The 26,477-nt window shown below is 38.1% G+C and overlaps 2 protein-coding genes across 10 annotated transcripts in view; one reads left to right on the forward strand and one right to left on the reverse strand.

Annotated features, from left to right (window-relative positions):
- g6fl (g6f-like) overlaps positions 1–11,974 on the reverse strand; it is a 37,407-nt gene extending 25,433 nt beyond the window's left edge. For 3 of the 7 annotated variants that reach the window (XM_068213857.2, XM_068213859.2, XM_073924502.1), the window contains exon 1: positions 6,114–6,270. In XM_068213857.2, coding sequence (XP_068069958.2) covers positions 6,114–6,186 — 73 coding nt within the window. In that variant the 5' untranslated portion in view covers positions 6,187–6,270. 7 annotated transcript variants of the gene reach the window in all.
- Positions 11,907–26,477, forward strand: part of si:ch73-22o12.1 — a 79,933-nt gene continuing 65,362 nt past the window's right edge. For all 3 annotated transcript variants that reach the window (XR_012392013.1, XR_012392014.1, XM_021466855.3), the window contains exon 1: positions 11,907–12,318. Coding sequence is in view for 1 of the 3 variants with exons in the window: in XM_021466855.3 (XP_021322530.2) it covers positions 12,270–12,318 (49 nt within the window). In the remaining 2 variants the exon portion in view is untranslated. The remainder of the gene's footprint in view (positions 12,319–26,477) is intronic.

Raw genomic sequence — 26,477 nt, forward strand, 5'->3', positions numbered from 1 at the left:
TAAAATACACTAAAATCATTTTTGAGTAAAGAAAAAAAATTCTACCAATCAGGTCACTTTGAGAAAAAGCGTGCCCATAGCGTGCCTAAAGCGCATCACTCCATGGGTTTATCAATTTCATTGCAATCGTGACACACCAACCTATCTGGCCCAGTTATGAGTTAATAACTTGGCTGAGACTTGGCCCAGATATGGTCCGTGTTTGGCCCTTGTCTGGAAGCCAGATTTGGTCCAGTCATGTACCGTAATTCACTGCGGCATGTGGGCCAAGCAAAACTTTGAAAAAAAAAGATTGTGTGGGCCAGAGCTGGGCCAGAGAAATTTTGCTATGTGGGTTTTTGATTGACTACTACAAGCTGGGAAAATGTCAGATAAATACGCCAATGCAATTAACATTATTGCTGAATAGATCTAATATTTACACATTTGCTTAAGGAAGGAATGATGGGGTAGTTACATTAATATTACTATTTTCCAAAACATCTATGCCCTTCCATAACATTAGCTGACGTAAAACTAACAGATAGCAATATAGCTATTTAATGATTAGCAATGTTATGTCATATATATCAACGTTGGGATGTTAAAATATGGGACAACAAATAGCTTCAAATGATAGAATACATAGCAAACAATAGAAAATATTGACAAAAAAAGGTTTAACCTATTAAAATCAATGGCCTATACAGAAATTAAATAAAGCTATAAAATCTATTTAACTTTTAATTGTATTCGCTATTTAGTGAAGAGCAGCAAATTAATCTCTCATTCTGTTTTGTTTGATAACAGAGGTGTTAATGTAAGAATTCACAGATCTATAATGAATGAATGAATGAAGCATTCGACTACTTTAGTAACTGTTGTGCTCATTTAAGAGAAATTTAGTTGTGTTTAAAATAAAACAAGCAGAATAGAGCAAAAAAAAAAAAAAAAAACTAAAAAAAAGAAGCACTTTTCCGACGGTCCCTTACGGAGAGCTCCACTCCGCGCGAGCTCAGCTCTCCCGGCTAAACGCATATCCCAGGCTAAACGGAGCAGTGCTCGTAATATCGAGCGGAAAAAAAGAAAAAGACAGCTGTGAAACATAACCAGCTTTGTCTTTTTGTAGGAAACACACTTTAGATCTTTTTAGGGTAAGAGGTTTTTGAGTTATTGCCATCTATCACTGAATGTGTGTCAGGAATTTTGAAAACAAAACCAACTTACCCCCGCTCATTTCTGGCGCCCCCTGGATGTACAGCGCCCTTAGCATTTGCCTATACTGCCTATGCCACGGGCCAGCCCTGGTTTTTAGTCTGGATTTGAATGTATCTAATGTTGGAGCACATCTGATTACTTCTGGAAGCTGATTCCAGTAGCAGGGGGTGAAGTAGCTGAAGACCACTTCACCCTGCTTTGTCTGAACTCTTGGAATTTCTAGTGTAACAGAAGCCAGCTAGTAAGTGCTGTGAAGGGAAACCTCACTCCTCTGGCCCCCATGCTGTAGGTCGCTGGTTCGATTCCAGCTTGGAGCGGGTTCGGTGGTGTAGGACCGGCGGGGTTACATTGGTGCCGTGTCCCGAATGGGACTGAGGTTTAGGGGGGTGAGTGTAACGGAGGCCAGCTAGTGAGTGCTGTGCAGGTAAACCTCACTCCTCTGACCTCTAAAGATGCTATAGCTCTCTTTACCCATCCTATATCTGTCATTAGCCAGAAATAAGCCGAGAGACTTCGAGATCTACCTGAGCTCAAACTCCCCTCTCGCCATGCTAACAGGAGGGAGCCCTGGGCTCGAGGATCTTTTAGGCTCAGAGCTTTCTCCTGGGACAGCATGCCAAACAAGCTTTATTATCAATCATCAGCTAAGTGTGAACTCTGGTGTCGTTCAAGTGAAATATGAATGCAACACAAAAAAAAGATATCTAAATGAACCAAAAACAGGATGTGGCTACAAAATGTGACCAAAAACGACAGAACATGTTTTTTTTTTTATATCTTTGTCACAATGTTACCCGTTATAGTTTGTCTCTTTATGGCAGATCTACGTTTGTGTGTGATGGAGGAATTCCTGACACTGTTTTGACACATTTTATAAGCTCTTCACCAGTTCTCAACTGCTAAAAATATGTATGCACAACAAGCAAGCACATCACAACATTGTTTTGTGGGTTTGGTGAAGTCAGTCACAAAATATATGTTGTTAAAGCATTTTTATTTGTTTTGTATATTTAGGTTCTGATTTAAAAATGAGAGTGTAAATTCAAAATGATCCAGACCAGTGGTTCTCAAATCTTTTTCACCAAGTACAACCTCAGAGAAAAATTGCCTCTCCAAGCACCACCATACTGACCAGTATTGAAATACAGTATAATGTAGCTACAGCACTGCACAGTTTAAAAATGAGGCATATTAATTCCTTTTATTAAGCATAAGTATTATTGTCAGCCACTTTAAACATTATAAATAATTTGAACATTAAGGGCCCTATCATACACCCAGCGTAATGTGGCGCAAGGCGCAACGCAATTGCTGTTTGTTATTTTTAGCTCGGAGCAAGGGTCATTTTGAGGCATTGCGCCACACTGTTTAAACAGCAAATGCATTTGCACTCATATGTGCGCCCATAGGCGTTCTGGTCTAAAAAAGCAGGCGTGTTTTTGCGCATTGCTATTTTGAGAAACTGTAAATAGACTGTTCTTTAGACCAGAACAAAGTCGGTCTATTGTCTGGCGCAAAGTGCGCCTGGCTTACACACTACACACAAGATGTAGAGCAATACGCAAATATCTTTACATATGAACAAGATATAATATATTAAGGATATATATATAATAAGGATATATATAGGATATAAATGATTAAAATATTACAATACATATTAATTTCTAGCCTACATGAATTTAAAAACCACTGCCTTCATCTCGGGAGGCCTTTTAAGTTCATTCAATTTGCTTCTGTATAATGTTATTATTATTATACAAGTATTATTTAATATATGCATATTTATATTTGTTTTATTAAAACAAGCTTAGATTTGTCCACCTGTCAGGTTTTAGACCATATGGGGCATGGCAGGTGTATTTGGAAATAACTCAGTATTTTGACCACACTTTGTTATTATTGTTCATTTATTCGTTTGCTGGAAATTAGAACTAAATTTAAAAATAGTTTTTAAAACAAATATTTGCGCTTAAACTAAATTAATTATTTATAGGCTAATTGATGTCTGTGCGGTAAGGTTTCCCTATCCACGAGAGCAAAAGCGAAAGTGAACTTACTTTACGTCATGTAAATAGCAATGCGCTTATGGCGTGACGCAGCTGGCTCCTAAAGGGAACAGGAGATGAGACTCTGATTGGTTTATTCTCAAAACACACATATAACTCATTAAGAAAATAAACTCAACCCTTTCAGATCATGCGCCACGGCGCATAGTGGATTTTCCCGTCCTTATATTAGAAAATATGGATTATGACACGCCCTGAATGCGTTTGCGCCCTTCGCTTTCCGTTTTGCGCATGGACCGTCAAAATAGAGCCCTAACTGAGCTTGCAGGTAAAAAAAAACTAAAACTTTTAACATTTAAATAAAAATGTGGTTTTTAAGAGTTAATTAAAAATGTCACTGTTCTTAAAGTAAAAAGAAAACTGCTGTACTTTAATGTAAAGTGTTAACTTAGTAGCTTATTCATCAAAACCAGCAAATGTTGCTTGGGTGTTATAAATATAGGCTATATGTCTTATACATATAAAGTTTTGAATCATTAACTTGTATGTAGATTGCCAGGTAACCTTTTTTTGAAAGAATGTCAAGCTGACAAAACATTGCACTCTGATACAAGTTTTATTCATGGAGAAAATTAAAAAGCACTGACTGCAGTGTTTGGGTGTTCTGTGTTTGTCTAAGATAATTAGTCTACCGGAATTATATTCCATACAAAATATGAAGCTGATCTGTCAGTTCTTGTCACATGACTCACTGTGTGGCATTCTAAGAAGGTTAAGATGTTTTCAACTGCGTACGCCTGGAGTATACGAGTGCGTTGCGCTGCTTGCACCTTCCTACTCAGCGATTCCTCCGCATACCACTAGAAGTAAGCCTGCGCACCATTAGTGGTACACGTACCACAGTTTAAGAACCACTGATCCAGACCAAATTTGTCCTTTTTTTTGGCCCAAACCAATGAAATCAACAAAAACAAACTAGCACAGACCACAATGGAAATTGTCAGGAGACTCAAAAAAAGTGACCAGCCTGACTGTTTCCTGTTTAGTTTAGTAAAGGGCACTGTCGGAGATTTGAGGGGTGATTTTTAACATCCTATTCATGGAACCTTGATGTTTGTACATTTAAGCCCTGATAATCTGACAAATTGCATGTTTAATGTTAAATGAAACATAGTTTGATGCCATGTTATAAGTGATACTTACAGAACAACTTGAAGTTAAAGGATGTTGCTATCAACAAAACAAAACTCAGACTATGCCTGTTTTGGCATTTATATGTGTTGTGAGCACAATGTGTGTTGTATTTGTGAACATGCGTGTTGTCAGTGTGATGAAGATGTTTTCTTAATCTGTAAGTGTTTTTCTATTAGCAAGTATTTTCTTATCTTGAAGTACCAAATAAGCTATTTTATCTATTTGCGCAGAACCAGTTTTTTATGATATGTCTTCATACGAGACAAACCATTTTGCTAGTTTTTGGGGGCAAGATTCACACTTACAGAGCACTGTAAAAATGCTGTGTTCCACACAATCAATATGTATTGAGATAACATTAAGGAATTAAGTTAAATCAGTCGTTTTTATAAGTGGATTGAACATAAAACAATTGAGTTGTTCCCCCCAAAAAACAAACAAAAAAAAGTTGTTTCAGCTAATTTTAAATAAGTAGTTTAAACAAACAGCAAATGTCATTTGTCGAGTGTAGTTTGTTTCTCTTGGTTTGATTGGTTGAGACCACAAAAAAGACACATTTAGGTTTTGTGTGTGTGTGTGTGTTTGTGTGTGTAGAAATATGTTATACTCCCAGTTCCAGACTACATCATGAAAGCATTTGTTTAGTAATTTTATTTAGAAATTGATGGTATTTCTTTTTTTGGAAAAAGACTGAAAATAAAAAGATGCACTGCCGACTTTGTTAGATCTGACAGTTATGTTGCAACACATTAGTGTGAGTAACAGTGTTTCACTGTTGCTTCTTCTGTTACAGATCGTTTCAAACGTCTTTAACTAAAATGACTCATATCACTTTCAGGTTTGTCACAGCAGCCATAATTCAGCTAATATTGTTAAAATAGTAGCAGAACACATTCACTGAAATGCAGCATGCCTATTAAAACAAAGTCATGTTGTTTTTGGTATAAAAACACTTATAATACTTTTAGTTACATGTTTAAAATGCTAAAATAAACATTTTAAATGGACCTAGGAGAACGTTACAAAAAATATGTAGTTTACGACTCATTTAATGATAACTTTTTAAACTTTGGAAATGTTCTTGCACTACTTAAGTATAAACAAAGTTATCTAAAATAGTATTAAACGTGGCTCCTTTAATTTTACCTATGTAAAAGTGAAGCATACAGAACTAAAATTGTTTTTCCCCACCGAATTTTCTATAGACCCCCTAAAACCAACTTGCAGACCCCTATAGGGGGTTCCCATCCCAGTCTGAAACCCCCTGCAGTGCTGTGTAATAAGCAGTTATCTATGTTAATCAGCCCATGAATATAAGTCAAATGCAATTTAGTGCCTCTGTGGTACATTTAGATAAGAGAGAAGTGCTTCCAGTCCCTAATGTGTGTTTGATTTTTCGGTATATTAGTTATACTTGGAAATTTAACTTTTCAATTTCTTCTTTATATCATAGAAACTAAAGTGAAGGAATATTGAGTGCCTTCACATCATGTTCTCATCTAAACTATCCCTGCTGAACTCTCGCCTGTGTTACTTTTGTGTTTTGTGCACTTTTGTGAAAAGAAGACTCATAAATTACATGAATAGGCTGCATTTTATACCAGCATGATATATTAAATGTATGGCATACATGTACACACAATTATAAATGATATGTAGTAATATAAATTCTTTATATAACAAGAAACAAAATAATTACATAGATTTTCATACCTGCCATGAGCGGAGAGAAGATTACGCATAATCCAAAACTAACAATTATAAAAGCATGATCATTTTTCCTCATGATGCTTCTAGGAAGCAATATATCCTTAATAGTTAGTTAGCTAAAGTTCAAGAGGTTTGTCTTCTTTTTTTCACATTTGCCCACGAGGACAAGCAGGAAAAGGGCCTGACACAGATTAACTTAACAGAAACTGATAAGCAGAACAAATGTCAACACACATAAGGAAAAACGGAAGCAAAATTACACATCTAGAAGCCGATAAAAATAACGCACACTACTTTATATTCAGCTATGTCATCTGCATTCACATGCTGTTGTGTTAAGCTTTAAAGGAAGATTCCACTTTGTTGTAAACAAGCACTTTAGCATTGCTTAGCATAGATTATTGGATCAGATTAGACCATTAGCATCTTGCCAAAAAGAAAAAAAAAAGTTTTGATAATTTTCCCATTCAAAGTTAAAGTTGAATAAAGTTGAAGGAATCTCTATTTTATCAAGCCGCTCAATACGCCCGACTGGTCGCCAACGGTCACTGTTGCTCATGAAGACGGAAGCCGCCATAAGTCGCTTACTCTCCATTGAAATGAATGATCGTTTGTCGCTTTGCTGCTGTGAGTCGATAATAGTGTGAATGAGGCTTTACCCTTAAACAGTTGAGTTTAACCATATTTTGAATCCGTCTTCAAGTCTGGCTTAGTCTAATTTTAGCTTAGCTTAGCTTAGCACAAATAATTGAATGGGATTAGACCATAAGCATCTCAATAGTTGATAAAAAAATATTTAGCTAATTTTACTTTTTTAAAGCTTGACTCTTAGTTACATACTAAGATGGTGGAAAATGAAAAGTTACTATTTACTGGGTCGATATGGCAAGGGATTATACTGTCATTCTGGTGTAATAATCAACAAACTATACTTTCGTACCATGGCTGCAGCAAGCCCAAGGGTATGCAGGACTGTTACCTTACTTAGCTGAAACTATTTTCAAGCTCTGCTTAATATCATTGCTCCTGCTCCAGCTGTGGTACAGCAGCAAAGTTCTAAGTTGACTAGTCATATCCATAGCCATATCAACCAAGAAAATGGTAACTTTTCATTTTAGTACATGATGTAACTGCAGAAGAGTCAAGCTTTTAAAAATTCAATTAGCTAAATTATTTTTTGATCAATTATTGAGATGCTGGGCGTCACTGTGGCGGAGTGTGTAACACAATCGCCTCACAGAAAGAAGGTCGCTGGTTTGAGCCTCGGCTGGGTCTGTTGACATTTCTGTGTGGAGTTTGCATGTTCTCCTCGTGTTTGCGTGGGTTTCCTCCGGGTGCTACGGTTTCTCCTACAGTCCAAGGACATGTGGTGCAGGTGAGTTGTATAAGCTGAATTGGCCATAGTGTGTGTGTGTGTGTGTGTGTGTGAATGCAAGAGTATGTGTTTCCCAGTGTTGGGTTGCAGCTGGAAGGACATCCTCTGTGTAAAACATATGATGGATGAGTTGGCGATTTATTCCGCTGTGGCGATCCCTGATTAATAAAGAGACTAAGCCTAAAAGAAAATGAAAGAATGAACTGAGATGCTAATGGTCTAATCCAATTTAATAATTTGTGCTAAGCTAAGCTAAAAGTGGACCAAGTCAGACCTGAAGATGGATTCAAACAATGTTTAAGGGTAAAACCTGATTCACACCACGAGTGAATCGCAGCAGCAAAGTAACAAGCGATCATTCATTTTAACAAAGAGAGAGTGACTTCTGGCGCCCACTGTCCACACGAGCGACTTTTGGTGACCAAGTAGGCGTATTGAGCGACACTGAGTGAATCCTTCAACTTTATGCAAATGAAGAGCGACTTTCTCGAGCGACAGCCAATAGGAGCACCAGTAGAGCTCATGTGGTCCTTTCTCAGCTCTTGCAGAGGCCAGTTGTATTCTGTGCTGCTGACCTACATAGACCTGCGTTTGCAGCAGGTCGCCACCCAGAGCAACAGGCAGCTACAAAGTCGCTGCTGGTGTGAATGAGGCATCAGAGCTTTTCTTTTAAAAGCTACATAAAGTACGGATAATGTAAAATATGACTATTTCTAAACTCTAGCCCATCGGAAGTGTTCAAAATGGACAGAGCAGACTGTTGGCCCAGAGCTGACTGTGAGAATATACTTGTAAAAAAAAAGAGAAAGTGAGAGAGCAGAAAAAAAAAAAGGAGGGGAGGGCGGATTTAGAGATGTAATCAGGAATGGTCTTCGGCTTCTGGCTAAATGTCTTTACATCCCTGTAAATGTCTTTAATTAAAGCTAACAGACTTATCAGAGCCTTCAAGTCCCATTACCAGCTCAGCTCCTAATCACCTCCGAGCTAAAGAATGAGAGAGGGTCTTAAAGAAAAGAGATAAAAATGGAGAAAACTGAAACGGAGAAAGGAAGGAAGGAGTAAATGAGCAGGGAAAGAGGAACTTCAGAGAGAGCAAACTAGGGCACAGCAACTAATGAGAGTCATAGTACTGTACGTGTCATTGGGCCCGTGCAAACAATCAAACCGGGAGAGTGATTAAGAGAGAGAGAGAGATGCTTCGGTTATGATTTATTGGGCTGCTGATACTCAATGTGACTACTGAAGTATAGAGTCGGGCCCTTTTCAGCATCATAAATGATCTCTCTCAAACTTGCCTATTTTGCCTTCAGACTCAAGAGTGAGGAAAAGTAGTCGACTTCAAAAGCAGAGTTTCCGAACAAAGTCAGTGGGAGATGTAGATCTGCAGAACTTTAATGCAAGGGATTTTTTTTTCTTGGTCATTTCACAGATGAGCTGAGAGTTTTGATGGCCATTTAATCAAAAAATAAGCTACTTGACCACTTAGGACCTCAGGAAATCACTGACCCCCATGTTATACTGCCTGAAACAGATTTGGAAAAGGCTTCAACGAGTATTTATATTTGCAAACTGTGTCAGAGGTTTCTCCTTACAGTGTCAGAGGTTTCTATTTATAACTTGTTTTTGTGATATCAGAGCCCTATACTTTATCTGCTGATTTCTTGATTGGTAAATCAGATGTTTTTAAGTTAGTTAGTATCTACTCAGTGCTCAAAACACTTCAAATAAATTCATTATACCAGAAAAAAATGTAAATAACTGATTCATTGTGTACTGGAGAAAGCTTTATTGATTAAAATAAAACTTTGTGAGATTGTAGAAATCTAGATAGTGACAGCTATTTAGTGATGATGAGGAAACGTTCTCTGCATGCTCTTAAATCTGTTGAGAATTAGAATTAAATGTTTATTTTTCTTGGGTAAAACTGTTTTTGCATAATAATTAACCACATTTTGTCTTGTTTGTCAACAGATTCTGTTAATAAAACATTTGTGAACGAGAAACTACAGGAAACTGTTAGTTAATTGATATTTGTTTACAGTGTGGGATAATGGCATGCTAATTTTGATTACTTTTCTAATAAGGAAAATAGAAAAAAAGTCACCTTTACTGACTTAATTTTTCTTTTTCTTATTTTGTGACTTGAAAATATCGAATAATAGAGAAAGTAACTTTTTCCAAATCAAAAGTTGCCTCAGCAGAGATCAAGGTTGCATAAAGCAATTGGAAAACTAATAAATAAATGAAAAACACCCATCAACTGACAAAGAAAAGGCAATAATGAACAGATTTAGAAAATAATGAATTTATTGAATTTACATTAATCCATACATGTTGTTAAGACAGGCCCATAGTCAGGGGGGTTCGGGTGGTTCGATACACCCCCCTCCCCCCAACGACAAAATACAGAATTTGTCTACTACAGTATATGAGCACATTTTTCCTATTTTTGACAGTATGCCATCATAAATTGTGAAAAAAGCTTTACACCACAAACGCTCAGGGGCAGACTTCATGGTTTTGGGGGCTCAAGCAAATTCCAGGTATGGGTCTCCAATACTTTTTTACTTTTGTAACAATTATTTTACCGTATTACATCTTTAAACTTTAAGAAGCTCTTACAGACCTGTAAACAGGCCACCCCCACGCCCTCCTACAAGATTAAGTCCAGAATTTGGCCACTATATGACTGTATGAGCACATTTGTCCCATTTTTGACAGTATGCCATCATAAATTGTGAAAATAACCAGTAGAAGAAGGCTTTAAGACAAATTACATTTTTACTTATTCACATGTACAAGTTCTGATTGAGGAAATTCAATTCCATTCAATTTATTTATAAAGCACTTTAAAACAACACAGTTGACCAAAGTGATAACAACAAAGAGTAAAACAAACTTTAAAATACAAATAAATAAACATAAAATGTCAACATCTCACGCTGTGCTAAAAGCCAAATTGAGCAAGTGGGTTTTAAGAAGATATTTAAAAACAGTAATGGAAGAGGCTTGTCTAATATACAACGGCAACTCATTCCACAATTTTGGTGCAGCCACACAGCAAAAGCCCGATCCCCTCTGAGCTTTCGACTGGTCCTGGGCACACCTAGGAGGAGTTGGTCGGCTGACCTGAGGGAACGAGAAGGTGTGTGAGGACAGAGAAGCTCAGAGAGGTAAAGGGGTGCAGTACCATTTAGACACTTAAAAACAAATAAAAGTAACTTAAATGAAATGAGCTGGCCAGTTTGTTACTGACCTACAGGCTATAGTTTTTAATGTTTGTTGGTTTATTGTTTTTTAATGATGCATGATAATAATTTTTTATTCCATGAATATTTATTTTTTTATACTTCTTTATTCAAAATGTTAAATTAAAAATTTCAATCTCATAACATAATTTGTAAAACTGCAACCACTTACCGTTTAAATGTACATTTCTAAATAAACACGTTGTGGTACAATAGTAAGCACTATGACAACATTGTAGGAAGTAATTATGTTGCATCAAAAGAGTGCTTATGAAAACCATCTCACAAGCTAAGATTAGCAAAGATTAGTGCGTAAAATGTCACTAAAGTACAATATTTGAATCTATAATTTAATAAAATAACTGCAATAAGCTCCACTTTTTGAGAAAAATGAATCACCTTTTTCAATAGGCGGGCTACGGGTCTGTAAGAGTTACTTAAAGTTTAAATATGTGTTACGGAAAAATAATAGTTACAAAAGTAAAAAAGTATATAGTTGGAGACCCATAACTGGAATTTCCCCCAAATCATAGTCAACCCTAGAGTGTTTGTGGTGTATAGTTTTACCAGCAGGGGGAGCGCTAGAGCTACCTGTTCTAGTTCACCACACTTACAACTTATCAACCAGCAACTAATCTAACCCCAATATATAGTAATATCAGGCTCACATTACTTGCTAAATTATCTTGGAGCTCCTCGAAACTCATTGTGGTAAAGTTATACTTGCGTTTTAACCTGAAAGCAAACAAAGGCTACTGAGAAATCACGTGTCTATTCTGTGAAATCCAAAAACTGATTAAAAAGTTCTCCAACGCTGGTTTTGAATGGTTCATAAAAGAAAAAGTTAAGAAACATTCGCATCTAAAGAAGCAAACACAACTTTGTAACGATTACACGGGGAGTTTCGTCGTGTTACGAAGTGGCTCTGCATTTGTTTTAGTGTATAAAATGCAGCCTGACATTTATGCAAACAATGTTTTTATTGTCCTAACTGGATCAAGTGGCAGTTTAGTTGCCTAAAATTGAAAATAAAACTTACTGTACCCGGGAAAGTACCCGTCCCTTAGAATTTTGGGTGACTTTAAGTAGCATGACGCAGCATGACATCACACGCGTGTGTCCAATGAGCGCAGCCCTTATGATAGAGTTTCAACAGTGCGATCCCAAAGCGACAGGTTTGAGACTCCACCGTCTGCCGAAACATCCAACTCACTTACCGGATATTTCTTCACCTGTAGGACGTTTATTAACCGGCCACCGGACGCCGCGCTACAGTTTCTGAGGACTAAAGCTGTTTACACGATTTAAAGGGGATTTGTTGACGCTAGATTGTAAACCAAATCAAGAGGAACGCGCTGAACACAGCGACTCACCTTTACATCAAGTTTCTCTGCTCGACTACTGAAGGAAACTAAAGGAACTTCATAACAGTATCTCAATCGGACTGTGTCGATTGATTTTTGTTTTGGCGATTCTGTGCTGATTGAGTTCAACAAGCGGACAACCGACAAGGTGGACTGTCCAGCCTTCCCTCCGATGACCATGTCAGGACTGTTAGGCGCTCTCTTTCTCCTTATTGTTCAAGGTAAGACCTGTTATATGCCGTTTAAATAGTAAGGAGATCAGTAATTACTGGCAGCTATGAACAACACAGTTCTCTTTCATTTTAAGTATAGTAGATACACTCAACACAAGCGCTCCGCAACTCGACAGTAGAAAGATTCTTGAGCGCGTCTTCAGGGTGCTCGCTTCTCACACTCATCTCTGTCTGCAGTCATGTTTATCTTTAAACTATTTTATTAACAATGCCTGTGGCTCACTGGTTAACTTTGTCGGTTTGGTGGCTCCTTTAGTTTCGTTCCTTAGGGACTGTATGAGTTTGGTTTCGATAAGCGCCATGTTTCTCTAGGTGTGGCCTTGGGAAGTGCTTTTTGCCCATTACGTGTTGACAGGTGTGTTTGTTTGCGAAACTGTGGACCTCATCCAGTCGTCCTTGAGTGTTCGCTTGTTCCTCGTAACGTTACCCTAAGCTCTTACATTATTTCACCATGTCCCTCAACACTCCTTTCTCCCTGCACATCATATCCTATATTTTCCAGCTGAACGAACGCGCATGTAAATCAATGTAAATCAGTAAATGCATGTAAATCAAACGTTTATTACGTAACAGGCTGATTTCGACATGTTATTCATTTAGTGTCTTTAACTTATGTTAGGTATGTTTTCTTGTAAAACATTTTTATTTCCTTCATTTAATGTTTTTGAATATTAATCAATTTGACCTACTACGCTATGTTAGTAATTATTTTTTCTCAGCAGGACCTATCATGACAGATCTGTTCATATCGAAAGCTGACGTCACTGTCTGTTGTTTCGTCATGTTTCACCGCACGGCTTGCCTTTTGATGGTGGACTCCTCGGTGTCTTTTGCGGTTCAATTATTTAGTGTCCGTGTCTCAGTTCGCAGGTGCGCTACACCTGACAGCGAGTGAGCTGAACTGAGCTGCTGTCGGCGTCTTGAAAACTGCTGTGCTGCTTGATTGTCCAGCCGAGCGCACTGTTGAAGATGTCAGGAATTTTAAATGTAGAAATTTCACTGTTAGGACTTGTTACTTTGCCTTACTGCAAGCTTTCACAGTGATTAAGGAAGTGAGTTCCACAAGTAATGCTTGTGCAAGCTTATCAGTCAGTACAAATCTAAACAACAATAAAGATTTCAAAATGTTTTTTTTGAGTTTCCCAAAGAACTTTTCAGACAATATTTTTGGTCTCACCTTATTTTGATGGTCCGTTTGTTGAATTTAAGTTACATTGCATTAATTCTCATTAGATTACACTGTTAGGTTGGGGTTAGGGTTAGTATAAATTGACATCTTGCAAAGTTTCTTATAGTCAGTTAAATGTCTGTTGAAGAAGCAGTATCAAGATATTAAACATTCTACTAATACTCAAATAGGCCATCAAAATAAAGTGTTACCACATTTTGTAAAGAAACCATTTTTAATAGTGTAATAGACATTTTTTCATGCTATCTTCCCAAAACATGAAAAGGACCAGATACTGTGGACTTATAAATCTTTAAAAATGACAGTTTAACCCATTGACACTGATCAAACCATCTGATTAAAATGTTCAGTGTGTCACTTGAAATTCAAATCTGCTTTTGCAGATTGACTTGCACTAAGCCAGAGAACGACATGCACAACATCATAAATCACAATTTATCTATGTTTTATCAATTATTTCAAGTTTTCAACATTTAAATATCTTGAAACTAAACCCGACATAATTTCAGGCTCACATTACTTGTTTAGTTGTCTTGGAGCTCCTCGAAACTCATTGTTGTAAAATTATACTTGCCTTTAAATCGAAAAGTAAACTGAGAGGCTAACGAAAATTCGAGTTTCCAGTCTGTGAAATCCGAAAACTGGTTTAAAAGTAGGCTACAGCGAGAAGAAGAACTAAAACAATGCTGCTTTTAAATGGTTCAAATAAAACAATATTAAGAAACATCCATGTGGAAGCAAACACAAATTTGTAAAGATTAGACAGAGTTTTGTGGTTACGAACTGGTGCACTTCATTTGATTTAGTGACATTATAAAATGCAGCTGTATATTTACACACAATCTTAACTGCTAAATCACAGTTTAGTGGTGTTTTATCAATTATTTAAGTTTACGACATTTAAATGTCTTGAAAACTGCTGTGCTGCTTGATTGCCCAGCAATTTAAGCATTTTAAATGCAGAAATTCCAGTGTAAGAACCTTTTAGTTTGCCCAACTGCAAGCCCTCACAGTGATTAAAAAATTGAGTTCCACAAATAAGGTTTAGAGTTATTTAAAACAAATCTTTAAATGAAAAGTCTTCCAATAATCAGTATTTTTTACACTGTAAAGAAAATTGTGGAATTAAACGGCTCTTTATGGAACCAGCACTGTCATTAAAGAACTTTTAAGATCACATTTAGGTCTGTTTTAAGATCACAACCTCTCGTTCAAAGATGAAAAGGGGTTTTGAAGCTTTATAAAATTTTCTAAATCTGTGTCCATCAGAACGTTTCTGTTTATTATTATTATTATTATTATTATTATTATTATATTTATTATCATGAACTGAATAAGTTAAATTGGCCATTGTGTGTGTGTGTGTGTGTGTGTGTGTGTGTGTGTTTGTGTGTGTGTGTGTGGATGCAAGAGTGTTTTCCAGTGTTAGGTTGCGGCTGGAAGGGCATTCGCTGCTTAAAACACATGCTGATAAGTTGGCAGTTTATTACGTTTTGGTCTTCCCAGGTTAATAAAGGGACTAAGAGAAAATGAATGAATGAATATTTATTATTTATCATTATTATTCATATCATTAGAGAAAACGATCACTTGGCTATAATCTATATACACTAAGGACATTACAGCCATATTAAAATCCTTCAGATTATTAGCTTTTACTAATTTATCAGAAAATTTTGATAGTTTAAAATATAGTTGTGTTTTAATAAGTCAGAGAATTGTTTAATTTAACCTACTAAATCTGCTATCGTTCATTCATTTTAATCAATCATCCACTCATTTCATCATTCACATTAAATTTTACTCTCAATTATTAAGTAAAAATGTATTTTATATTTAACCAAAACATATGATGCATTCATCGTTACATTCTACATGTAGCATTTCTATAAATACTTCAGAATTAGCCTTATTTATGGCAACTTCATGTATCTAGAGGGTGCGATGCGTTTGTGACATCATCAGATGAGAGGTTTATGACATCATCAGATGCAGTTCTTTGTCGTAACTCAAAACTCAATTCACTGCTTTAACTTATTCATGGTCTGGACCTCTTCTTGCCTGGGCCCATTTCACAGTACATCGGCTGCACATCAGGGGGAAACTAGAATAACGAAACAAAGGATTTGTTTTATTTATGAACTGAGCAGCGGAAGAAGGGTCACGATTGTTTCGCTTAAGCAAACAGTATAAACAGCCCTGGTGTGTTTCTTTTTTCCCCCCTACCCTTCGCATCCGTTTAGTTCAGCGTCCTGGGAGCTTTTGCCTTTATACACAGCAGTTGCGAAATATTTCAAGGGTCAAAGCTTTGTTTTGTGCACTCTGCGGCCCCTGCAGACTTATATTCATTGTGTGCCTATTAAAAACAATCAAACCGACTATGAACACCAATATAAAAGCTTAATTTTAGTAAGCTTGTTAATGGTTTTTAAATTAGGAGACTTGCAGACAGGAAGCAGGTTTGAGTATAGTTTTATAATTGTAAATACTTGGCTGGTTCATCTATCTAGTCCCCAGACCCAAATGTAGGCTACTGGGAGCAGCGATCTGCACAATAACAGCTCCTGATTGTGTTCTAATACCCTCCTAGTGAACACGGGTCAAAAAATGCTCGAACCCGTTGGCATGGAGACGTTGTGTTTTCATTGAAAGCCAGGGTTAGGGGGGCCTACTGTAGCGGCGTCTCTGGCTGAATGCATCAAGTGTGTGTGTGTTTGTTTGAGTGTGAGAGAGAGACGGAGGAGGGGTTCGAAAATGTTAGGCTGCTACGATGATGGAGGCGGAGGCCAAGCTGACCTTATTCTAAACTGTGTGCGCACGGCAGTGACAGACGCACACACTAACAAGCGCATGCAGTGATTGCGACAGTGCTGGCTCAACAGCGAAGGAGCGTTCAGTAAATGGGCGAAATAGTTGCTTTCACAAACGGAGGAGCATGCAAACAAAAGTTGAAGCCTCCATTCTCCCATCACGTTTCCTTCCCTCCCTTCCTCTCTTTCTGCGTCCCTTGCCGTCCTTATCCGCTTGCTTTTGTTTGAGAGATGATTGTCATTGGTGTATTCAAATCTTCCCCCGCCCCACCTCACTCTGACCTCAAGGCCACGCTGTTTATTAGCGTCTGAGCCGGTGAAAGAACGCGGGAGGAGGTGTAGCCATAGATGGGACTGAAAGACTGTGGAAAGAACCTTGATTTAAAAAGGTTTCATTCCAGTCAAAATGCTTGCGCAAGGTCATCAGTCAATACAATCTGAACAAGAAAGATTTCAAAATGTTTTTTTTTTTTAGTTTTTGGTTTGCTGAAGAACTTTTCAGTTTACATTTTCTAAAGAAACCAGTGTGATAGACATTTCTTTTAATGTTATTTCCCCCAAACAGAAGAGGACCTGATACCGTCACCTTCTAAATCTTTAAAAATAACCCATTGACATGTATGATTAAACCAGTCTGATTGAATTGGCTTGCGATAAGCCAGAGAAAGACCTGCACGGCGATTGTCATTAATCACTTGTCATCAGTCTTTTATAAGTTATTTAAAGTTTATAACATTGGTCTCAAACTGGATTCCTGGAGAGCCGCAGCTCTGCACAGTTTTACTTCAACCCTATTCAAACACAGATGATCCAACTAGCCAAGGTGTTCAAGACTTCTAGAGACTATAAAGCAGGTGTGAGTTGGAGGTGGTTGGAGCGAAACTATGTTGAGCTGCCGCCCTCCAGGAGTTAAGTTTGAGACTATTGGTAGGCCTGTCATGATATCTGTTTTTTTGTGGTACGATATATAGCACCAAAATGTAATGCGATAAATTATATTAGTGTGATTTTTAAAACCATTTTTTGACACTATAATAGCTTCATAATGCAAGTACACTCTTCCAAAGTACACAATCTTTTATTCTTAAGAATATTTCAATTATAGGGCTTTTAACAAGTTAATAATTAGGGGTTGGAATCAGAATGTGAAAACGTGTATCCTAAACAAATATATAATAACAGTAATAAATGTAAACAAAAAAGTGCAAAGATAAAAAAAAACTAGAGAAAAAAGTTACAGATCTGTTTTCATTCGTCTGGCACCCACATGAAAATATACTATATTAATTTATAGTAACTACTAGTGTTTTTTTTTTTTTACCGTACTCACACTGACACTTCACAATAGATATTAAGAGGCTGTGCAGTCAAGTGAAATATGGTTAGAATTTTTTTTTACGTATAGGTGATATATATTGCATCACTAAAAATGATTTAAATCGTTTATCTATGTGTTGTGCGATAAGTCGAGATAATAACACATACAGTAAGGAATAGCAAAACATAACATTTATAAACGCTGATGTCGATGAAGATGGCAAATATGTTAATAATAATAATAATAATAATAATAATAATAATACATTTTAAACAATCAGGAGATATGCTTTATATACATGAGATATTAGGGCTGTTTGATTAATTGAATTTTTTTCGAAATCAGTATTTAAACTTGTCTGATTTCTAAATCGCCTTACAGCATGTTTTTTTTGCGTGTTCTAGTCCTGACTTCTCCTGCAGTATGCTGTTTGAACTAATCTTAATGCAGTGTGCCAAGCCAGAGTTCAAGAACATGAGACTAAAACCTCGTTTACACTAGTGTGTTTTAGATCAAAAACGATCCACGTCCACACTAGCGTTTCGTCTAGCATTTCAGAACATGTCTCGTCCACACTACGCCACCAAAAACATTTATCACGTGACCATTCGCGCACTCTGGGCATGCGCATTCGAGTATAAACAGGAAGCATGTGTCTTGCTGGGTATTTGGTTATTGTTAGTCAACAAACGCCAGTTGAACAATGAACGCGATGGCAAAGAAAGCAAGAGAGCTATTTTTGTGGACAGACGACGAAGTCGAGTTGTTACTAAACGTAACAAATGAATAACTGCACAATGGTGCCTAAATTTCTGTGTCCATGTTGTTGTTTACATTGAAAGGCTGGTCTGCTGTCTTCCGGTAGAGTTAAAGCCATGTGTTATAGTAATGTGATAAGGGCTTGATAAATAAGGGAAGGATACCCAATGACACAAAAGCCCCAATCAGGTAGCGAATCTCAGCAGCCCCGCTTCCGTTTTCAGATGTCTCCGTTTTCCCCCATCCACACAGAGACGGAGCAGCAGCATTTTAGAATGAAAACGGTTAATCCAACATTTCCAAAACGCTCCGTTTTCAGCGCTCGAAAACTCCGGCGTAGTGTGGACGGATGGCGTAACCATAGCAAAACTTATGCATTTTCAAACTAAAACACATTAGTGTAAACTGGGCCTGAGCTTAAGGACAAATAGCCTCCATAAACGGGGATGATAAGTGCAGCACAGGAGGAACTGGTGCCCAAACAAACTCAACATCTGTGGTGTGGGATTACTTACAGGAAGAATGATGTATTGCAGAACCAGGTAATTTCTTAGACGTGTCAGTCACATATCGCATCTTAAAGCTTGAGGAAAGCGCAAGCACATCATGGCACCGTCAACCGGCCCAACCCTAGTACACGCCCCCAAAATGACACTTTTTAACACATTATAATAAAAAAATCTGAACTGTGTGTTGAACTGAATCTATACTGACACAATCAGAAAAACCATAATATTAAAATTAAATCATAAAAAGGGGTAAACTATGTGCCCTTTAAAGAACTAGACACCAATAAGGAACCCTCTTTAAGGGTGCTTTCACACCTGCCTTATTTAGTTCGATTGAATCGCACTAGAGTTTGTTTTCTCTTTTGTTGCGGTTCGTTTAGGCAGGTGAGAATGCAGCAATTGTACTCTAGTGCGCACCAAAAACGGATCAAATACGCTTTCAAAAGATCCCTGGAGCGGTTCGTTTGTGGTGAGAATATAATCTGTACTAAAACTGTTCCAAATGCAAAAAGTACTACGCCTTTTAAACCAATTCAGCTGCCGTAGGCTGATGCGATATGCATTATGGGATATGGAGAAAATATATTTGTTGATAGCGCTTTAAAAACAGATAGAGAGAGGGAAAACCCTTACCTAATGGATCGTTGGTAATATTTCCACAAGATGACCATGTCGCAGTTTAGCTAAGTTGCATTAGAACATTGTTTTCCAGCCGCCGGCGTGCTTCATTCTCGAAATGTATAGTTTGTCTAAAGCAGGGATGCAATCAGTCAGTGCAGTCGTCCCTCCAGAGTAAAAGCGACAGTTTGTGTCTGCCGGTTTTGTTTACTCAGTTCATTGGCATTTTCCCACACGTGAATTCTGACCAATCAATAAGCAGTTTGGGAAATATGTTCAACAACATCTAGCCAATGAGAGGTGTGGATTTTGTCAGATGACTGCATTTTGGTTCGCTTCAACTGGTTCGGACCAAAGCCAGCAGTGTGGTGTGAAAACGACCCAAAGACGGCAGATAATGCAACAATGTATCATTTATTGCCCTTGGTCCGGACCAAATGAAGTGAACTACAGATGTGAAAGCCCCCTAAAAAGAGTGAGGGTTTTTCCTTGTTAATTCAGTTGTCTAGAGACCTGTAGCTGTGTCTTGGTGAAGGGAGCCGTCAGTGATTGTGGATCTCATTCTGGTTGCTTGTAAAGATAAGGCTGGTAGGTGAAGGGGAATTGTGGATGGGGAACCAAAGCTTTTAACACTTGTCGCAAGCCTGTGTTTGACATGCAGCTCTGGGAATGCAGTCTGCTGAAATCAATGTCTGACCTTGTAATTAACGTTACCTGCACTAATACGGACACGGGAGGGTTTCCCGCAAAGCTTTCTCTATACGATGATAGCCACGTCTGACTTTTGAGTGATTGTGAACTTCGATGTAAGTAAGTTTTGTGGTCAGGGTTATTTTCAGACTCTCGTTTTCTTTTTTTTCTATGGAAAGTGGAGCTAAAATGAATCTCAACTGGTCCTCAAAGCACTTAGAGGACAAGGCTCTTTCAAGAATCCTTTTCTGAATGCCTCGCTCTATTCTTGTCACTTTCTTCCTCTCGCTCCGCTCTCCCAGCTTCAGCAGATGTCAGATCTCAGAATGCTTTTATGGTATTAGAGATTCATGGGGTTGATATGTCCGGCTAATTGGTGCTCATATTTTAGTCCTGCGCCTGGTGATGGAAAGCCAACCGACCATTGTGGCTCAGACAAGAGGGTGAGAAGTGAAACAAAAGTGGCAGGGAGAAACGAGAAAACGGTGTTCTGCTCCTGCTTTGGTTTACCTCGAGATGTGCCATGCGATCTTGCGGAGAAAGAAATCGCTCCCGATGCAGAAAAAAACAGCGAGACACAAGGCAGCGTGTTATCACATCCCATGCTGGTCGAGTTTAGCCCCCTGTCCGAGCGCATGCTGAGAGATCAGTGACCCTTCAGGGGACAGCAGCCATTTGGTCCGAATAGTGGTTTGTGGTTGCCAGTTTGATTCGGGAATGTTAAAGGTTGCCAGATTGCTGTAGTAGGTCATGTCTACTCATAGGGAAAATGACCACAGATCTGGCCTCTTTGAAAAGGAAGCCAAATGGCATAAAAAGGAATAGGACATGATGAGTGTTCTGCCCCTCCAGACAGAAAGTGATCCAGTTAGTTTTATGATTAATGCTGCAACCCTGAAGGTTTTTGGGAGGCTGTAGCTCATCTATCTATTCACTCAGCTCTGGTTAGCCGTGAACTTCAAAGAAACCGTCTCAGATTAGTGGATTGGTTCACCCAAATTGAACATTTTACTCTCATGTTTCTCACTAACTTTCATTTTCTGTGGCACATAAATGTAGATATTTAGTAGAATGTCCAAGAAGCTCTATTCTGCACATCCACAACTAGTCATGGGAGGATAACTGTCAAGGTTATTGCGGTTTGGGAAAAGTCCAGGTTTTAAAACCGGCAAAATGTTTTGTAATTTGTAAGTTTTTTTTTTTTTTTTTTTTAAAGGACAACAGTATCTTCAGCAGAAAAAAAAAATCCAAAGATGCTATTATAAATAAAAAAAAAAAGTCTGTGTTTTTGAAACAGAAGAAGTCAATGATTCACTTGACATGTTTACTGTTCCAAAATATAAAAACTCTTTCAAAATAATAGAATAAATTGTTTTCAAAGATGAAAGAAAGTTGTTTTTCACCCAGGCATTTAAAAAGAATTTATTTTAGAGCAGTGATCACAATACCGGGATATCATGAAGACATTTTTATTCAAGGTTATCATAAGGTCAAAATCTTGTACCGGCCCATGCCTATCCACAAAATGCTTTGTTGCTTGTTCAGACCACGTATTTAAAATGAGTTGAAACAACACAATTCTTAGGGGTTTTTTTTTGGCACAACTTAATTGGTTTATGTTCAATCCATCTCAGTTTGTAAAATGATTACGCTAACTTAATCGATTTGTGTTGGGACAACTTAAAGGAATTGTGTGTAACCCAGCTTGTTTTACAGTGTAAATATAAGTTTGCAGGCTGTATTCAGAGTGTTGTGGAATAAACGGAGGCTGCATACAAAAATGTTATGACACAACCAGTTTAGTCCCGTTCATGTCATAGTGAATTAAAAACAAAAGAGCAGCCAATGTGATTCAGTAAACCTAATCAAACTGGGATAACATCAGATTCTCTATTATAATCAGTATTATAAAGAAAATTGCCTGTTTGGTACTTGTTACATTGAAATGAGATGCCAACAGAGTGTTTCTAACACATGCAGATATGCTAAATCATATGGGGCAGAAGCACCAGATGATGAAGTAACTGAAAGACTTCTTTTCTTTCAGTCGTATGTGTGTGTGTGTCCTAAAAAGAGGTTCACTCAGAGAAAGATGAGCGGGGTAAAAGTGGTTTTGATTCCTAAGGATTTTTTAAAAGCACACTCGTGCTTCTCATGAATTTAGCATGCTGGTGGTTTCAGACTTGTCGATGCAAGTGCCCTCACACACTGGGCACAGTAGAGTGTGGAGAGATGAAGTTGCGGGAAAAGACGTGTCCGACTGCATAGCATAAGCAGGACATGAACCCTTCAATGCAGAGTTTTATTACATTAAGACTTGTGTACTTGTACTCTAAAAGAGTCTCAGTCTAGCATTACCATGCTCTGTTTTACTGTCATTTAACATGCATGCATGCTTTTAATGACTCCCAGATTGGCCACATGTTTGGAGATTTAAAGTGATTCTGCTTATCTTCCATTTGTTACAAACCTGTTTGAGTTTACCTTCTGATGAACATAAAAGAAGCTATTTTGAATGCTAAAAATTGGAAGTTGTTGATTTCCATAGATTCTATCAGGATGTCACTATCTTTGTCTACATCCAAAAATGCGAATCAACTTTATGCGCAATATTGGAATATTGCATAAAACATGTGCGAATATTCCAAAACGAACAATTGTATAATTTCCTGAATAACTGGCGCCAAATATCAACGGTAAAAATGGAATTTGCAGCAATAGGAGAAGCTGCGTGAATCTTTTTTTTATTTAATGGATGACTTGCACCTCAGAAGGCAATTCTGACACGCATGATTGTGTGGTGGCATTTGAAGGCTTGAGACGCAGAGCACAGAGGCTCTTGACAGTTCTGGAGGTCATTAATAATATAATAACACTAATAGTGTAATGGTTAAGGCATTTTAGAATGACCAAAACAACATTTTAGATGTTTAATAGTGCGGTCAGCCTGCTGGTTTATCCATTCACATACATTTTTTTCATCACATGATCTCCTATAACAAAACCACTTGACCTTTTTTAATGCGCATGCTGGAATTTCTGCGGTAAAAGTGTTTCCATCGCATCTTTATGCGCATCTTTTCTTATCGAATGATAAGTTTATCCTATTCAGTTATTCGCATGTTTATGCGCATTTTCAAAATGGATGCACATCTTAGCGTTTCCATCCACCATTTTTTTATGTGCATCTTCAAAATGTGCATAAAAATTGGTGGATGGAAACGTAGCTATTGGCCGCAGGTATTCACTATCCAAGTTTCTTTCATGTACAACAGAAAAATGAAACTCCTAAAGATTTAAAGCCACTTGAAGGCTAGTTTATTTAAATTTTTGGCGAACAATCCCTTTAAGGCAGTTTAAATAAAAAAATCAAGCATCAACACCTAAAAATGAAAACATAATAAGTGTACACTGTAGTTATGTCAGCTACCACTTTAAATAATCTAGAACCAAGATGATTTTATCATTTAGCATTGGAGAAAAAAATATCATTGTTATTCTAACAATATTAATGATATTACCCGTTATAGTAATTATAAAATATAAGATTAAAGCAGATTCCACCTTAGCTGTATCAGCAGAGAGCAATGTTATCATTGGAATCGCTTTATCTGCTGATGAATGATAATAATGTTGACAGCCAATTAGACTCCATCCTGCATTAAAGACGACAAATCTGTATGCACTTTTAAAAAACAGAACGAACACATACATTGGTGTGGACTCTTAATATCGCTGTAGTTACATTTACAGTTCACATTCTTGCTGTAAATGAGCCTTTAGTCATTAATTATGTCATTATGCTACACGTTATGCTTCGTGGAAAGGAAAATTAAAAACTCCGCCTGTGAATAAGAATGTGACCTTCGGTAGCCTAGTCGATGTGCACAAATCACGCCGGAGACAATCTCCCTCTTATTAGCCTTGGTTTCTCTCCCTCGCTCTTTTATGAAGTGTCTGTGATACTATTTAAAAGATTGTCCTTCCTCTGCCCCCCCTCTTTTTTTCTCACTGTCCTCAGTACGTCCATCTGGAGTCACTAGCCAGAGGCAGACAAGGAAGAGAGGCTTTGCTCTATTGATCCCTTATTGATCAGCAAGGCCAGCGATGCCCTTGCGAGTCGACACGGCTTATTGAAGACATTAGGGCTTTGCCCTGTCCGACTGACATCATTGTGAAAAATAGTCCCTCGTTTCCAGAGGACGTCTGATCTGATGACTTATCTTTTCATTTCCTTTTTATTTACTTTGCTCTTTTTTTTGTCAATTTGTCAATCTTTTTTGCACTCTTAATCCGAGCGCTCGGTTGTGATTAGCGATGGCGTTAGTGCCTATTTGCCCTTGTCTTTCACTCTCGTTTCCTCTCCTCCTCTTCCTGAGCGCCTTGCACCTGGTCTGCAAAATTTTGTGCCAGTCTATGGCGTGTTGTGCCAGAAATGGCCTCACTTTTTTTGTGCAGCCTCATCCCAGACCAGATACAGTAAGTACAGCACAGGCAGAGTGAACTGAATTATCTTATTCCTGTAAGCGTGAGCGGCACAGCGCTCCTCGGAGAACACTAATGTCATTAGCATGCCCAATGTAGCGAGCTGTCAGAGGAAAAACAGCAATGACCTTTAAGATAATTTTTGCCCGTCTCCTGTGAGTTCTTTTGGGTACATTTTGGTGAACGCTAGTGTATGTTCTCTGTAGTGTTTTAGAAGGTCAGTGTATTTGAAGGAATACTGTGAAATAACCAAGAACGGTTGTGCGAATCTCCCAGATGAAGTTCTCCAGAGATTGGTCTCCCAAGGAGAACTGGAGCTCGTCTAGATGACTCTCGGAGAGCTGAGAATTTAAAGGAACAGTTCACTCTAAATAGAAGATTGAATCGTGGAGTATGTTTACGGGGACACTAATACTTTTCTTTGATTGAGAGTCTACCAATTTAAACAATGATTTTGATTACCTTAATCCGACTAAAGTCAACTTAACAATTGAATTAAGACATGTGGAGTAGGCAAACATTAATGAAATGTTCCTGAATCAAAGTGAAGCTGCTAAACTGCAGTTAAAGTTGAAAAATTTAAAAATGAAACTTAAAAATTACATGAAACTCGGGAGGAAACGTTGGATAGAGTGGTGATGCAATGACGTTAATCGATTTATGTGCCATGACGCCCCATTCACACTAACGCCCTATTCACACGGGGCGTCAGCGTCAACGCTTCCCATTCACTTTGAATGGGTGACGTCAGGCGTTGCCGAACTGCATTGTGGATCCGTCGGCGCCGCTTCAGGAGCGTTCCTCGCTGCAGAAGTTGGGACCAGCTCAACTTTTCAAGCGCCGACGGAAGCGTCAGCCAATCAGATCGCTGTATGCAAATACACCAGCTCAGACAGTGGCCTATTGCTGACTGAATTTCATTGGCTGATGCTTCTATGACGATCGTTTCAGCTCTAACTTCAGACACGCCTTCAGTCAAGCGTTGACGCTGAAGCCCCGTGTGAATAGGGCGTAAGCGTCAGCGTCAACGCTTCCCATTTACTTTGAGTTGATGACATCAAGCCTTGCCGAATGGAATTGTGGGTTCGTCGGCACTGCTTCAGCAGCATTGCTCACTGCAAAAATTGGGAATTTCTCAACTTTTCAAGCGCCAACGGGAGCGTCAGCCAATCAGTTCGCTTTGTGCCAGCTCAGACAGTAGCTGGTTGTGGACTTTATTGTCTGGCACTACTATGACAATTGCGTCAGCCCAAACTTCAGACACGCCGAAGCTTTGACGCTGAAGCTCCATGTGAATCGGGCGTAACATGTAAAACGGGATCATGAAGTGAATATTCAAAAAGCAACTCAAGTAAACCTTAATCATATTATTGTCTAATTCAGATTAAGGCAAATAATTCAATTAGTGATGAATTAGTATGAATATGTTAATGTGTTATATAAAAATCAGATGCAAACACCACCACACATATGCAAAATCCAGGAGAATGTCAATAACGTGCCCTGCCATGTAATGAAATCTCCTTCTTGCTTTGCTATAAACCAATTCTTTACTGGCGTTTTGGCAGAATAAACAACTGTAACATGAACATCGAGATGCGCAGCAGCGGTGAATGTTGATGGTAAGTTCATCAACAAAACAAAAAAACAAATGGAACGCTTGCGACAAAACTAGATTGTTATTATTGTGGAGCACTTTTCCCCTAACAAAAATAAATAGATAAATAATGTAGACTTTGCGTCCACGCTTTTATATGCTTTCATTAGTT

This window comes from Danio rerio, chromosome 16 (genome assembly GCF_049306965.1).
Source record: "Danio rerio strain Tuebingen ecotype United States chromosome 16, GRCz12tu, whole genome shotgun sequence".
Lineage (NCBI taxonomy): Eukaryota > Metazoa > Chordata > Actinopteri > Cypriniformes > Danionidae > Danio > Danio rerio.